The 17430-nt window shown below is 40.6% G+C and overlaps 1 protein-coding gene and 1 pseudogene across 1 annotated transcript in view; one reads left to right on the plus strand and one right to left on the minus strand.

Annotated features, from left to right (window-relative positions):
- Positions 1-11019, minus strand: part of LOC119257959 (probable ATP-dependent RNA helicase DDX60) — a 67181-nt gene extending 56162 nt beyond the window's left edge. The window contains 8 exon segments of the mRNA XM_054701040.1: positions 300-458; positions 1908-2069; positions 4150-4266; positions 6965-7306; positions 7511-7700; positions 8167-8227; positions 8422-8489; positions 10872-11019. Coding sequence (XP_054557015.1) covers positions 300-458; positions 1908-2069; positions 4150-4266; positions 6965-7306; positions 7511-7700; positions 8167-8227; positions 8422-8489; positions 10872-10915 — 1143 coding nt within the window. The 5' untranslated portion in view covers positions 10916-11019.
- A 3738-nt stretch (positions 11020-14757) lies between these two features.
- On the plus strand, positions 14758-15449 carry LOC119257010 (thioredoxin-dependent peroxide reductase, mitochondrial-like; annotated as a pseudogene).
- Positions 15450-17430: the final 1981 nt, after the last annotated feature.

A 17430-nucleotide genomic window follows, 5' to 3' on the forward strand; every position in this document is an offset into this window, starting at 1 on the left:
GAAGTACACTGCTGAGGGGAGCAGCAGGCGAGTCAGGAGAGGTCTGCTGTGCCATGTGGGTAGCTCCCTGGCCAGGGATCGAACTCGTGCTGCAGTGGCTGCGGAGAGTTTCATAGGTTGCAACCCAACCCCTTGCGCCACCAGGGAGGCCCAGAAAGGGATTGATTTAAGTCCATAAAAATCTCTGAAGTACCCCCAAAGGAAGATGTTCCCAAATAAATATATTTGTGACAGTGACTGTCATTTTTATCTACAAAACAGTTGAAGCAAAAAAATAAATAAACTAAGAGTATATTTACCATTTTTAAGAAAATGCGAATGTCCTTATTCCAGTGGGAAGTGATGACTCTAGAACAAGCTCTTTGAGAAAGAGGCAAGTGGATTAAAAGAACCACACTGAGACAATGCAGTTTACACAAATCTTCCATATCTTGCAGGGACACACAATTACTTTCCACCTGCATAAAATAAAGACAGTTTTTCGAAAGCAGCAGATGGTAGAGCAGACTTTTGCACATGCTACACCAAGGATATCCTTGTCATGCAGGATTATGGCATTATTGCATTCTTCACTCTATACTTTGAGAGTCTTTTTCTTCATACATAAACTCAACTGCAATTACACAGGTGAGAGCTAAGAGGGATGGGAACTGGTAACTCCACAGCAGTTTACATAAAGCATTTTCCAATATTTTTAGTTAAGTCAAACGTCCTTGATCTAACCAGGCAGTTCATAAACCCATGGTCGCCGGCTTGACGCTGGTAGAATTGCATAGCAAACGCTCTATCTGTCCAAGACTTTGTATTTTAAAAGTAATATTGAAAATGACAAAGGTGAGAGAATCAGGAAGGAAATATACCTGAGAAAATTACTCAACGTGAAAAAGAGGGAAAAGTGGGCACATTTCTCGTGACAAGACAAGGACCTCATAGCTACCTTCAAATATTTGCAGTGCAGTCAGTGGAACAAGATTAACATCTGCTAGAGGACCTCCAGGGAGCAAATAGGGCCTAGTGACTAGAAGTTCCAGAGGGCACATGTGGTTAAATATCATTTTTATGATAATGATTTAATTTGGCACACTAAGTATGTTTATTTCACTACAAATATTTCTACACAAAAAAAGTAGATATTGAAAGGCCAAATAGAGAAAATGCTAGGTAAAAGATGATGAACCCTGTCCACTAAGCATCTCTCAGCATTCAGATTGTATAAAATACAAAGTATATGTACATGTGTGCATGTATGTGTGCACATCTATAGAAGGATGACCAGCTGGGTAGCAAACCCACACTGGACAACAGATAGTTAATGGACCCTGTTAGCCATAAAGAAGGCTAAGAACTTTAGCATTTCTCCAGCTAGGATGGCATCAAGGCATTATAGCAGGAATGTTCTTTCAAACAGTTTGGTCTTGTAGAACTTTAGCAAGACAGACTTGGGTTCTATCCATACTGCTATTTAGTAACTTAGGTTTAAGAATTGTTAAGATTGTCTGAAACTCAGTGCTCCCAAATGTGAAATAAAAATACCAACACCCCCTTCGAAATGCTATTGTGAGGAATGAATGGCACAAGGCATATAAGAAGCCCAGAAAATTGTCACATTGTAGGTTCTCCCAGGTGCTAATTTCCTTTCTTATTTCTCCTTCTTTTGTAGATTGAATAAATTAGACTACATATGTATTAAGGGAAACATCTGAACAGTAAAACATGAAATCATGTAACAGCAAGTAGATGTTTCTTAACAAAAATAAAAGCTAGTTTTTCCCCCATTTTTGGAAATTCATGTAAATAAATTAGGGGAATACATCAAATAACAAATGGAAGAAATAGAAGAAGAAAACCAGTAAGATTTCATAAATGGAGAGCAAAGGGGTTCCATAGTAAAGCGCTAACAATCTCACCTGTGTGATGTCAATTTTCTGATCAGAGTCAGTCTCCTTTTTGTTTTCTAAAGACTGCTGGTACATTTCCAAAGACAAGGAGCAAGCAGTAGCGCAAAGAACACGCCGAATATCAGATCCTTCAGGCCAGAGTTGATCAAGCAGAGACATAGTTTCACAGGCCTGTCATAGAAGGGAATAAGAAAATACTAGGCCTCACTAGGCCCACCACCAAAATAAATAAACAAAATTTCCACTAACATGCTGGACTTTGCTAGACTGTCAGAAAAGGACACCATTAAATTAACCTAAATTTGATTAAGTGATTAAGTTAGGGATCCTGTAATATACCTATCATAAAAATGAAGAAAAAGAAAGGGAAGTATCATGAGCTACTATAAAAAATGATAGCAGGGGGCCTCCCCGGTGGCGCAGCGGTTGAGTGCTGGGTTGAGAAGCTGCCTGCAGCCTCTGCTGCGCCGGTTCGATCCCCGGCTGCTCCCCGGCCACAGGAGGAGGGTCCCACATGGCGCGCAGACCTCTCCTGCCGCCCGCTGCTCCCCTCAGCAGTGTACTTTGGTCCTTCTGCCTGCTCTGCTCCCTGCTCTGGCTCTGGTGAATTCTCTCACCCTCCCACGCTTCTGACTGTACCCAGTGCAGGTATAAACAAAACAAACAAATAAATAAATAAATAAAACATGCCTCTATTAAAAAAAAAAAAAATGAAAAAAAAAAAATGATAGCAGGAAAAAAAACTGCACAGATTGACTGAGGAAAATCTCATTGTCACCATCAAAAATATCAATAACAACTGTGACAATAGCTATGAAGCAGAAGATACTCTGAGTTTATACTTTAAATATGATTAGACTAAATCAAACACTTGATAATATGAAAAATGATCTTTATGCAAGGACTCATAAGCCAGAAATAGAAAGAGTAAGAACATGACAAAGTAATTAATTCAGCAAAATCTTAGACAAGGCAAATGAAGAGTAAATTACAAGATGCCTGGAAGTTGCTAATCTCAAAAAGGCAATAAAAGCCACTTGAGAAAGGTTAGTTCCCAGATCTTGGCTTCTAAATGCCCTTTTCCAATGAAAGTAATCAGAACTCTTCAGAGAAGAGGAAATCTTGAATTCAGAGCTGACCAGGGAAACAGAAGATAAGATTGGAACATCTTGTGGTTTCAAGCAGTAGAGAGTGATCAAATAATGGAGCTTAATGAGATGGGAGATGAATATACATCCATGAACCCATTGCCACTTCTAAGACATGGTTCATTTTGAAAGAAGAAGATGGAGGCTTGTGAAAAGATGCAGATGCAAACCTGAAGGAGTTTCTAATGTTTATACCAGAAGCAGTCTGAAGACCAAAACAGTTATAATATAGCACTTTAACTATAATATAAAATAAGTAGCCACTAGCCCATACTGATATAAGTAAATAAGCAAGTCAATGGCAAAGAATGAAACAGAAAATAGTCATTAGACAAAAGCATCTTCCATAACCGTTCAGATAAGATTCAGTGATGAATTCTAAAATTAATCAGCAAAATTTTGAGAAGAAACAGGGGTTGCACTAATATATATATATATATATATATATATATATGTATATATTAGCTTCAAAGACAGTATATATATATATATATATATATATATATATATATATATACTATCTTCAAAGACAGTAACTTCACAGTAGAAAATGCAGGCAGGCACCAACTTCACCAGTGGTAAACACATCAATATTATGAATCTTTGATACAATGCACTGAGAACACAACATCAATGCAGAAGTTTTCTTGCCAAGAATACGTAACCTCATTGCAATCATAGGAAGTCATCAGACAGCCCTACTGGTGGGGTATTCAAAAAATATTTGGTCAATATTCTTCTGAAATATCAAGGTCATGGAAGGCAAGGAAAACCAAAAAAAAAAAAAAAAAAAAAAAAAAAGATTACAGATTGGAGGAGACTTGAGAGAAATTACAACTAAATGGATGTGATCCCCTGGATAGAATTCCTGGAGCAGAAAAAAAAAAATTAGTGGGAAAAGTAAATGAAATATGAATAAGTTTAATAAATATTGGTGCTAAAGTCATGGTTTTGGTAAATGTACAAGGTTACACATATTAACATTAAGGGGACCTAGGTGAGAAGTATATGGGAACTGTATCCTATTTCTGCAACTTCATAAGTAAGTAGTTAAATAAGTCATCCTAATAAAAAGCTGGTTTTTTTTTTTTAAGTTTTAGTACCTTTTCCATCATATTTTCCCATTTCAAACTTCCAGAAAGGCATTCTAATGCTGAAACTCTACGGTGCTTCATTTGTTTAATCAGGGCATGATAAGCATTTTCAATCACCATTTTCTTCTGTAAAAGGAATGAAAGTCACATAAATTTTCATGAATGAAATATCTAATTACTTCATCTAGAGAAAATATATTGAAGATATACTTGTTACAATATATTTTTAAGTTTAAAAAATGACACTAATATCTAAATTAGAGAACATCAGCAATGTTTTAAAAGTCTAGTAAACAGCATTCATTTGTCTTTGACAAATTAAATTTTGACTGGGAATTTAGAGAATTTTGCTTTTTAACACCTTTATGAAGGTATAACTAACACTCAATCCAATGGTATAATCCAATGGTTTTTGACAAATTAACAGAACAGTGCAACATCATCAGAATCTAATTTTAATACATTTCGCATACCTCCAAATGAAACATCTTACCTATTTAGTGCATTACATTTTATTATAAAAATTTTCAAATATGCACCAAAAAATAGAGCAACACAACCTCCCACCAGGATACTTGTCATCCAACTGAAACCATTACCAACCTACATCGTATTTTCATTTGTATGTCTGCAGTCCTCAAATTGGTAAGTAAAATAAGTTCTTTAAAATGCGTGTTCAACAATATGGACATTTTGTTCAATAAATGGTGCTGGGAAAACTGGACCACCACATGCAAAAAAATGAAACTAGACCACTACCTTTCGCCTTACACAAAAATCAACTCAAAATGGATAAAAGAACTGGACATAAGACCTGAAACCATAAAATACATAGAAGAAAATATAGGTAAAATACTACAAGACATCGCAATAATATCTTTAAAGACTCATCACCTAAGGCAAAGATAGTCAAGGAAAAGATAAACACCTGGGATTTTATCAACTGAAAAGCATCTGCACAGCAAAAGAGACATTAACCAAAACAGAGACACCCCACCTGATTGGGAAAAAAATCTTTGCACCCCAGTCAACTGATAAGGGACTGAACACAAAGATTATACAAAGAGGGCCTCCCCGGTGGCGCAGCGGTTGAGCGCTGGGTTGCGAAGCTGCTCGCAGCCTCTGCAGCGCCGGTTCGATCCCCTGACGCCCGGTGAGGGTCCCACACATGGCGCACAGATCTCTCATGCTGCCCGCTGCTCCCCTCAGCAGTGTACTTCGGTCCTCCTGCCTGCTCTGCTCCCCGCTCTGGCTCTGGTGAATTCTCTCACCCTCCCGCACTTCTGACTGTACCCAGTGCATTTATAAACAAAAACAAAACAAACAAATAAATAAATAATAAAAACATGCCTCTATAAAAAAAAAAGAAAAATGACGTAAAAAAATTTTTAAAATTAATATATATTAAAAAATAAAAATAAAAAATATTTTAAAAAGCAAGTTCAACAAATTAGGAAATTAAAAAAATAGAAAATTTATAATTTTACCAAAAAAGGAAATTCTCCACTAAAAAAAATCTTCTTAAGGAGAGATTTAGAAGGATATTTGCAGGCTACTCTTCAAACCCAAAAACTGAAATGGTGTCAACAGAATAACATGAAATCAATTGATTACAGAACCTCCTCCCAACATGAAAATGAATGTGGAGGCTGTTCCTGCTCATAGCCAGCGAACAACCTCGGCAACTGACTGGAGTACTAACTAAAGTAATATAAACTAATCTCAGATTCCATGACAATCATGTACATGTTTCCAAATACCATGAAGCATAAGATATTATTTCCAAGGAGTAAGAAATAAAGACTGAAAAAATCATTTTCTAATTTAGAATATAGAATTCACCAAAAGTAGTGAAACTTAAACAGAAACTAGACATTTATAAAATTGGAATATACTTTTGACTTCCAAAAACTTTAGTTATAATTGTCAAATATATCGATGCAGCAAAATATCATGGCATTAAAATTCTAAATACTTTGAAGTTTCTATTAATGATTTGATATTAAGAAATAACGTTATTTTATTTCTTTCCCTACTCATCAACTTTCTTGTTTTATCATTAGAAACCAACATATTACCTGTTTTATTATTACATCTCAGCTACAGAGCATAACTTTTGCCTCCGATTTCATGTATTTCTGGCATTCCTTACCTTGAAGGGAGTAACCAGAGCAGTGAAGCACATCAGGGCTATAATCGGAGGGTCTCTTCAAATACATGCTCTATTATTCATTTGGCATTAACAGTGGGCAGATTACTCATTTAAATATCTATTTCCTCATTTATAAAGCAGATCTGCTATGACCTGCCTTCCAGGATTGTTGTAAAGTTTCAATGAAATGACTCATGGGAAGACCAAAACCATTGTTATGACAAGAGGTGCTCAATAAATTATGGCATGTGTATTATTTGTTATTACTACTATTAAATTTCTATACCTATCTGTGAAACCTATGATAATTTCCATAGAAGAGGTACAAATAGGGCCTCCCTGATGGCGCAGGGGTTAGTCTCAGCCACTGTGGCATGAGTTCAATCCTGGCCAGGGAGCTAACCCACATGGCGCAGCAGACCTCTCCTGCTTGCCCACTGCTCCCCTCAGCAGTGTATTTCAATAGATCCGCCTGTTTTGTTCCCCAGTCTGTCTCTGGTGAATCCTCTCACCCCTGGCACCGCTGGCCTACACCCCAGTTCTTGAATGCATAAATAAAAATTAAATTAATCTTTATTAAAAAGGAAGAAGATGTAGAAATAAAGCTGACTCAAGCAATTCAGAAAATTTTACAAAACTCTGGAAAGATTTTGTCCCTCAGATGCAAATTACCTCCTTGTAAAATATCTGGTTTCTATGCAGGCTTGGCATAAGGTATGCATAAAGACGAAGAATATCAGATTCTTGTCCATAGGAAAGCACAGCATTGATCTTCATTGACCAAGAATGAATGATTAAAAAGTTGAAAAGGTGTGTTTGTAGTTGGTTCAGACCTACATCTGCAACTATCACAAAATATGGGCAACTCTCTTCCAAGAAAATTTTCCACTCTTGTGACAAGCATCCAGAAAATTCTGTTCGTATATCAATATTGGTATTATGCTGAAGATGTAGAATTAAAGCAGTTCTCAAAGAAAGAAGTTCAGGGACACTGAAATATGCAAACTCAGCATCCTGTGGGGTAGAAAGAGAAGTAAATTATTTTGCATTTATCAAGTTCACTGGTTTAATTGGGTTATACATGATACAAGTCATTAATTTTCTTAATTTTTACATATACATTGCTTTGTAATAGGAAAAAAAAAACCCTATAAGACAATGAGGAATTTTAGTATTGGTTCTCAAATCATACAAAAGAACTCAACTGTCACATGTTACCTGGAAAAAAACTATAGCAAATTGTCCTCCTTTTCTAGTAAGATCCACAAGGTAGTGTTCAACCAGATAGAAGAAGTGCAGTTCCTGTCCCGGTTTTAATGATTTATCACATATGCATGAGATAAGTAATGCATCGCCATCAACCAGGAAAAATTCAGATTCGACAAAATCATTGAATAAACTGGAATATCTAAAATAAAGGCATTACGCACAAATTACATATAGATTAAATAATGTCCCGATAAGGCAAAAGCATTGTTATTATCTCATTATTTAAATGGCTGGATTTTTGACCAACTGTTTTACATTGGGTTCTATGTTAACACATTTTAACTATATCCATATGCAGGGCTATCCTTCATAAGAAGACAGGAGCATTTCCATTTTTTAGCAAAAACAAAAACTGATCAGTCAGTCCAATTCCTTTATAAAACCATGGGATCATTGACAAATCAACAATTGAGGATAAAGAAAGAAAACAGTTTCCAATAAGCATAAAATAGTGCTCTAAAAGTTCAGTGTTGACAATGATAGATAGATAGATAGATAGATAGATAGATAGATAGATAGATAGATAGATAGCTAACACCTTAGGCCAAATAGATTAAAGGGAATATAAGATTTTACATCCCTTTGTCTATTACAACAATACTTACTCAGCTCCCAGCATTTCATTCAAAATTAACTGTGACATCTGCTCTAAAATCATTGTGTCTTCTAAGAAAGAGAGAAAGAGAATAGATCATTTTTAATGATTAATCTTTTTTTAAAAGGGCTATCATTTACTTATCATTTGAGAAAGAAAAAAAAGTAGTAGTTTAGTTCTATTACATGTATGTAACTTAAATAATCATTATTTTACAATCTATAAATGTTTTAAATTGAAACATCCATTCTTGCTATCAACCAACCTGAACTGGAAATTATTAAGTAGCAAATATCCTTAATATCCTTGGTATTGTTAATGAAAATGGCAGACCTATAAAGAAAGAATATAAGAAAGTCATTTTTTCCATCAAGAAGCAATAGTAATACATGTTAAGCAAAATATTAAGCACTGTGGTTGCAAGAATGAGCAAAAATCAACATGTTTGCATTCTCATGGAGTTTAAAATCTATCATGAAAAACAAGTATCAGTAATTTAATCACATAAACAATGGAAAATAGCAAATGTATCAAGGATAAAACCATCAGAGGAAGCTTCCCTACAGAAGTAATGCTTAAGCTGCGCTCTAAAGGATGAAATAAGGATTAATTAAGCAAAGGGTAAGAGTGGGAGTAGCTGGATTCTAGGCAGAGAGGATACCCGAATACCACTTGTAACAGTCATGTGACATGAAGAAGTGTTGTAGATGGAACTGGATCCTAATATGAAGTCATGGGCCTAGAATGGAAGGAAGAGATACCTGTGCAACAGAAATATAAAGGTATGCAGAATATTTGAGGGCATATTATAGAATGTTCTCTTCATCCCAAAGTCCATTAATAGAATTTTTAGTAGGTAGTAACTTTGCATCTTGCAAATTCATTCTGACCACAGTACAGAGAACAGATAGAATGGGAGCAAAGTTCCTGTTAATAGAGCAGAGATAAAAATCTGTTATTCAGAATAGAGATAGATGTTTGTGATTAGTTTGGCCTAATAAAGCTGGAGAGATCGTGTTATTGAAGGACTTCATAATTTAGTAGTGGGTAAGAGATATGGATGGAGCAGAGGGAAAAGTAAGGGTTGTCAAGAATGACTTAGGATTCTCTACCTAATACAAAGGGGATGGACATTTAATTAGGCCATTCCTTGCGCAGGAGACTTGGAGCAAGCCCACGTTTCAGGGGAAGATCATGAATTCATTTGCAGTCAATCTGAGTTTGAATTGCTTTGTAGACTTGCCATGGAACATGTGACCTAAGTATTTAAATCTACAGAACTAGAGGTCAAACATAAAGTCTGGATTAGATCTGAATATATGAGTACTGTGAGTATTAAGTTAAGTGAGGGCATTGGTGAAGATGCACTTGTTTGGACAGAGAAAGCACCATGAAAGAAAAGAAAATCCAGTTTTGTGGATGACTAGCATTATTAAATATACATGCCATATACTAAATATATAAATACATTTTATATAAATAATTACATTTATATAATATAGGAAATATAGAGATAATCTATAGGCCATAATATGTAGCAAGAGTGGATGAAAACTTCAAAAGTAACTGAAAGAGCTACCAAAGGCACAGGAAAAATGGGCTTGAACATTTTTGTCATTGAAACATTCCTCAAATATGCCATTCAATGTGTTGGGATTTTAAAACTTAAATAACAGATGATAGGTGATAAGGAGAAGAGTGAAAAGGAGGGGAGAAGAGAGAGAGGGAGTGAGAGGGAAAATTGGGGGTATTACTCAGAATTAGGGTTATTACTGATGTCGTTTTGATGAGGTATTGGGTTCAGAGATGGGGTCCTTACCTCTGAGAAGTCTCACCAGAGTTCCCCTTTCAGCAGCACATGGTGAGTTTCTCCACAAGGCAGAGAGGTTTAGTTATATACAAAAGGGTAATTTTGTTATATAAATGGACACAAGGAGGCAGAGCAGCTACCTCTGAAAGGGACAGATTTGTTAAAAGACACTCCTGCATAGACACAGGTGGTAGTCTTGGAAAGAGAGCGGCCTTTTTGAAAGGGGTGGGTTTAAGAAAGAGACTCCTGCACAGACACAGGTGGGCAGGAGAGCTGCTGCTGCTTTGGAAAAGAAAGGCTCGGCATAGTCCCAGGCAGGTAGGAAAGCTGTCTCTGAACAGGGCCAGGTTTGCTGAAAGAGAGGACCTCATGGACACAAGAGGGCAGTCTTGAGAGGGAAGTGGAGTCTTGCCCATGCAGGAATACTACTAACACAGTGCTTTACATTTGGGGAGTTCATTCCTTTGTGGAATTGTTATAGGACAGGGAGAGGGGCAGCCCAAACCCCGCAAACCTGCTTATTCTAAATGGGTTCTGCCATCCGCCGCATCAACACAAAACATATAAGACTTTAATGGGAAGGAACTTTAATAAAAACTAGGAAACAATATAGGTAAGGCAAAGAGTCTAGTTTCTAAATGAAGCACCCAAAGTTACCCGTCCCCTCGTGGGTAAAACTCCATCCATATGGGATTGGCCCAGAACAAGGCCCCAAAGCCTGCTACAAGTCTAAAGCATCTTCCAGTGGGGACCCACAGAAAAGGGTCACAAACAACCGGACAAGCCCGGAAGGAAAAGAGCAAAATCAACATCAAGATAAAAGCTGCCATTGTCACCTCCCCACAGGTCTCACCCACATCTGTGTCACCCAGTCCACGACCAAAAGACAAGCGCAGTTTCTTTACGTGTCTCTAGGCTCCATGTGCCTCCTCCAGGTCTCCTTCTCCATCCTGCTTCCTTCCTCCGTCTCTTCTGCAGCTTCTCCTCTTCCTGCTCAGCTCCACCCTCCCTTGGGTGGGGCAGGGAACCTCCCCCTTTCCTGGGGACCACCCTGTTGCAGAATTGTTATCTAAATTCCTTCTAAGTTGTGAGTTAGTTGATTTGTAAGGACCAGTGATTCCTTACAATGGTCCTCAATCTCCATGTCCCCACCTGTGGTCTGTCTGGTCTCCGCCTCCGGATCCTTTCTACAGAAGGCTGATGCTTGCCACAGCAGTTGGGACTTGAAGAGTTTTCATTTCTATAGCTGGCTTAACAACTGTGTTAATCATTTCTACCCACACCTCCAGTTTCAGGTCTTGTGATGCCTCCATCCTAAATTTTCATTTATCTGAGAAATCTTACCCAGCTTCCAGTGTCGTTCCTATGAATCACCCTCTCTTTCTGCACGTTGAGTTCGCCTCGCTCTGTAGCTCCAACTCATTTCTTAGCTCAGGACATACACCCCATGTTGCCTCATTGTCTTTGAAATCTACATATTCATGATTAAATGTTTTTCCCCACCTACTAATCTGTCTGATATTAATTTTGTTAATGGGCCAGTACCAGAAAAATGCAAAAGGGTAGAGGGAAATTTCCCCTCATCCCTCACACTGTCATAGCAGAAAGGAGAGGTTGTCCTCTTTGAGACTTAAGCCACCATGCAGAGAGGATCAGCAGGACAGGACCTGAGGGTGGAATCTAGGGGCAGAGAATAGCACTCAGCTAACAGCCAGCTAGAAAGCAAAGAACCTCTATCCCACCTCCACTGAGAATTGGATTCTTCCAACAACCTGACCCAGTACCCAGAGCCAGGTGAGCAGGCAGACACCTTCATTTCAGCCTGGTGAGATGCTGGGCTTTATGATCCATAGAAACGACAAAATAGTAAATTTTATTGTCTTCAGTTACTAAATTTGTGATTATTTGTCATGCAGCAATAAAAAGTTGATACAAGCCTTCTGACCATAAACATACTCTTGATTGTTACGTAAGAAATAAATTCTTATTGTATTAAGTCACTGGAATGTAAGATGGATCGGAATCTCCTGGGCGATCTTACTGAAATGCAGAGTTTGATTCTGTAAGTTTGCAGCAGGGCCTGGGGGTCTGCCTGGAGGAGTTGCAGCCTGTTATCAATATGGAGATATTTTTGGCTGTGCCCGTTTCACCTCCTTTAGTTTTTCCTCAGTACCCCAGATTTCCAGCACCCCCTTTTTTTAAAGATGACCCCTCCAATGCCAGAACACTCTCCTTTCTCCAGCTCTCCGAACTCCCTGCTCCTCAGGAGTGTCCCTTTTTGCAGCTTCTCCCCTGCCCTACCTTCCCCCGGCCGCCCCGCCCGGTGCGCGCTGCCGAGGCGCCCCCACGCTAGCCCGGGCTCCCGGGAGACGAGCGCTGGGCCCACCGCCCCTTTCACAGGGGCCGGGAGTCCCCGCCCGCCTGGTGTGCTCCAGGTCCCTCCCTTGGACGCCCCTAGCACTCCTCACCCCAGACCCGGACCCGACCTGTTGCCTTCGTAGAGCCGCCGCTAAGTGGAGCGCCCCGCAGGGTGGCAGTGGCCGAGGGGAGCTCCTGCAGTGGAAGCTCGGGTGACCTCTGGACCGCTCAGGTGACCCCTGGACTAGGCGAGGCACAGCTTGGCTGCAGCTGCCAGGCACGGTGTTTAAATGCAGCAGTTAGTTTCGTTTCCCTTTCTCTCTCCTGGGCACTTAAGTTTCGTTTCCCTTTATCAAAAATAAACCAAGGCAGGTCTGGGGAAAAGTGGATGTTGGATAAGAGACTTTCAGGCTGTTCCGCCCTCCCACCATTAGGATTGCCCTGCCTGATGTGGGCACCTGCATTTTGTTATATTGTTATTTTAAGTTGTGTTGTTTACTTCTGTGGGCTATGGCTGCAGTATAGATACGTCTCCAAGACAAGCAGAGGAGAGAGAAGGGGAGAAAGAACCCAGAGAAGCGCAGAGTGAAGATCTGAGGGGGCTTGGAGGTCTCCCGGCCTCCTGCCCCCCACCCCTCCTGCTATGTACCTGGCTGCTCAATAAAAGCCTGGGAAACCCACCGAGGGCTCCAGGACTCTCCTTTGCTCTGCTCTGCTTGGATCATAGAGAACCAGCTCCTCGCCATCCTGCTGTTAGGGGAAAAGGCTGTCCTAAAGCTAATTCCATACAGGCTTTGTGGACTCCACCCCCACCCCAGGCCAAAGCCAAAGACACTGGGAACTCCCAATCCCATCACCACCAAAGGGAAGGTGGCTGGGACCTGTGGGTGGGGTTAAGCAGCCAGGCTGATATAAGGCAGACACGTGGGCTTTGGAGGGGTCCCCCATTTTGGCTCTCCGCCAGCTCGCAGTGTCAGGCCAGCTCTGAGAGTGCCTTTGGGTTTCCAGGTCGGCGGATCGGGTAGGACGCATTAAAGACTTTATTTCCCTATTTTCTCCCTGAGTTGTACATTTTCCTTATTTCCTTTTCCCTTGTAAATAAACCTTTTATTAACCTTTTGTGTGTGCCTGTAGTGGAGGATTCATAAGTCCCTTGTAAGCGCACAGGTGAGGACCCACAGCCAGGCACCCCGTTCAGTATCGGGGCTGCTCTATAACAGAGCCACTACAGGGGGCTTTAGCATCCTTCCCTTAATGGCCATCGTAAAGAGACGGCTGAAAAATCGTTTGGACTTGGGAATTAAGGCATAAATAGAGAGGGAAGCTAGGCAGAGAAACCTGGAACATCCAAACAGGATCCAATCAATACGAGGGGGAGCTGAGAATTAGATGAAATACAAGACGGCGTGGAATCTGCAATTCTCCCGCCGCCCCACCCACCGCCGCCCAGAAAGTGGGAGAACATGGAGGTGGAGCTTGTGTTTGGGGAGCTGCGAGGAATGCGCAGTGTGAGCTCTATGTGGAGCTTGCGCGCCGACAAACACATCAAAACGATGTGGGAAAAGCCAGAGCTGCTTTTCTTTAAGGAAAGCAAAGAACAAAAATGCAGGCGGTGTTCTGCTGGGGACCGACCAGGGAATTGCACTAGGCCCCAGAAGGAAGCCAGCCACGGGGTTTATGGAGAAGTCCCAGGACGAACACTGCCCAGGCCCTGGGCAGACTCAGCAAGCGGAGAGCTGCCCGGAGCAGTGAAGGAGTAAGGTTGCTAAGGTATTGTTCTTTCAGGTTGGGGGGGGTCATGCCTCTTAACTCTGCACACCTGGCTCCCACTGTTACAGGGCAGGGAGCGGGGCAGCCCAAACCTGAAACCTGCCCTTTTCCTGGGGACCACCCTCTTCCACTAACACCACCCTTCCCCAGTCCAGACTGATTGAGCTTCCCCTCCCCACCTTCTTTTAGAGAGGGCGGGGTTCTGTGGTTAAAGTCTTCCCAGGCCCCCAGACCTGCCACACCTTATCCGGGCCTTGAAATAAAGCAGCCCCTGCAGGGCTGCGGCAGGACAGAAATGCAGCTGTGCCCCCAGGGGGAGTGTGGGAGCCCTTGTCCACCCCTAAAGATTCCACGGGGAAAGCTGTGCAGAGAAAGCAGTGAAAGACGTAATTTCTTGTTATAAAGAGAATATAGAGTCACTTAAAAGGTGGGAAATTCGGTGAGGATGGACATTTCTCACGTTCATCTGGCTTGCATTCATTCACGCACTCATTTTATTATTTGTTTTTTAGAAATTTGTGATGTGTGTGTTCACAATAAAATTGTGAAAAGGGACCCGGCACTGACAATGGCAGTCAAGGCGGGAGGGTCACCCCAAGTGTCCGGTGGGTGACTCCTAAGCGCCATTCTTGGAGCATTAGTGCCTCTTGCAGCGGCTGCTTCTGGACGAACTTGAAGGGATGTATAGTGGTCTGGTTTCCAGTCAAGCAAAATTTGCCTTTAGCACCAGTTCCTCATACCATGCTCCTCCTGTCACCCTAATGCACTCTATTTTAAGGATACACCTGTTGTAAAAGTTCAAAGAACTCAGTTCAAAAGATAAGCCTTGATGACTTTAAGCGGAAGTTCTTGGTGCCCTTCTACCCTTTGGATTTCACCCTTTACGTGCCCTTCAGAAATTGTTGCTCTCAGTGACAAAGCCAATTAATTTCATGAACTTTGACATGGCTGCACTTTCAGTGGATTCCCACTTTTGCCATCTTACGTGGGAAACACACCAAGGAAGAAATGTGCCTTGAGCCACATGAACCCTGTACTCTTGTCTGATTTTACTAAACACCTGCCTTTAGAAGATCCTGGTCTGGCCCTGAGAAGTCTCTTCATAATTGATCCCAAGGGCGTCATCAAGCATTCGAGTGTCAGTGAGCTCCCAGTGGATCTAAGTGTGAAGACACACTCTGCTTGGCGAACGTCTGTGGAAAAGTCTGCCCAGCAAACTGAACACTGGATTCTTCTACAGTCAACCCACATCCGACTGCTTCCAAGGAATACTTGGTGATCATCCCACAAGTACCTGCGGTTTCTCACACCAGAAAAGAAACCACAACTGGAACTCACTTTTAGCATTTCAAAGATTATTCATAGAAGGCAAAAACCCAGTTATGCTTATATTCATAACTCTAAATGATTTTTGTCATAGTGGGTAAGGCTTTTTAAATGTGATGACTACCTTAAGGAACCCTTTCCTGGCAACCTCTTGATGACTAGCCAGTGCATATAGAATTCCTGGTTCTCCTATTTCTTGGATCATGTCTTCATTGGGAAAGGCAAACTCTTTGCCTTGCTTGAAACTTTGTATGTATCAGAGTAGTACAACAAGCATTAAAGCTTTTGATCAAGAGTCCTGAAATTTTCTTCTTGAATTTCTTTAATTAAACTGAATTTTCTTTTACAGTAACAAAGATCATTGTTTTAATGGCCTCAGTAACTCTGTTTTTCCCTGGGTTTTTAAATAAATCCCATTATTATTGTTCTCTGAACACTTTGGACAGTGTCCTTGGCTTGTTTTAGTGCCCCTTGCTGCCCTGTATCAAAACCAAGGGAGAAGAGGGCCTTTGGAAAAGAGAAAGTGGTTAACAATCTCAAATAGAGTGGGAAATAAATGAAGCATGAACTAAACAAGCATTATTTGGATTTCTCAGTCAAAGAGGAGGCTCCTGACTGATGTTTAACAATGATCTTTAACATCAGTTTCAGGACAGGTCTAAATGAAAGGGGCAGGTACATTAAAGATATTGGTGGGGCCTTCCTGGTGGCCTAGAGTTTGTCTCAGGGCTATCATCTCTATGTTCTGAGTTCTGTCCCGAGCCAAGGAGCTAGCCCACATATGGAGCAGCAGACCTCTCCTATTTCACCCGCTGCTCCCCTCAGCAGTGTGTTTCTGCTCCCTACATTGTCTATGGTGAATCCTCTCAACCCCTGCACCTCTGGCTTACACCCCATATCTTCTATGCAAAAATTAAAAAATTTAAAAAATGGTATTAGTGAAGTAAAAATTCAAATGTAATATGAGACCAGTCATTTCTCAAGTTCCATGTTCTTATTCCTTTGTTAATTTTAAAATATTTAATAATGCATACTTTACATTAAGTACTTCAGCAGAAAAAAATAATTATAATGATTTTAAAATAATCCCTGGATTTCAATAAACACCCTTTATAATTATACCGAATTAATATTTAGAAATGTAAGTAGATACTAAGTCAACCAGCATATAATAAACTGTAACCGTTAGGGATAGAGAACATGCATGACCAGTGAAATTATTTTGCCACCGTGTTCTTTCAGAAACATGATTCACATTTGGATTGAGACTTTTAGGGAGTAGGAAAAATGCCTCCCTAAGAAGCGAAGCAGCCATGTAGCCCTGAGAAGGAGAACCAGATGGCCACCAATAACATGAACATTAGAGGCACCCCCCCTTCCTTTATGGCCACTAAAAGCATTGCAGAATCTGTGTGGTACCGGTGTACAGAGTACATGTCCCCAAGGGTGGCACTGGTGACACCCACCAAGGATCCATTTGCTCTTTGAAGAGCCTTTAGGGTCCCTTAATTAAGGTGATTAAATCAACTGCCAGGGGCATATAAAGGAGGTGGAGATCCATTTAGTGCGTTCTTCAAGAGCTCAATATTAAATATTCTGAGAAGTGAAATGAGTTATTAGTCACTATCAGTAATGTATGGAACTCCAAAGGGGATAAAGAATGCCCTGGTGAAGTGTTACACTTTGGCTTTAGCATATGAAGAGATATACGTTACCATAATTTATATTTTGGTTATCTGTGAAGCAAGAGTCTTCCAGAGTTCCTTACCCAAAGGGAGGATCTCTAGGCCCTGGTCCAAGAACATGTACAAACATACAGATGTGGCCAATTATTGACCAGAGTGTCCAATGCTGCGATGACTGTCCAAAATTGGGCCAATTGTGGTGACCCTTGGCTTACCTCCTTTATCAGAGAAAGCTTGGCAAAAAGATGCAGCAATATCTCTTAATGAAAACAGAAACATTCCACAGAGCTCTACCACACGCACCGGTGGTTGTTTCATCTACAGA

This window comes from Talpa occidentalis, unplaced genomic scaffold (genome assembly GCF_014898055.3).
Source record: "Talpa occidentalis isolate TD23 unplaced genomic scaffold, MPIMG_talOcc4v2.1 talOcc4.4, whole genome shotgun sequence".
NCBI classification, from domain to species: domain Eukaryota; kingdom Metazoa; phylum Chordata; class Mammalia; order Eulipotyphla; family Talpidae; genus Talpa; species Talpa occidentalis.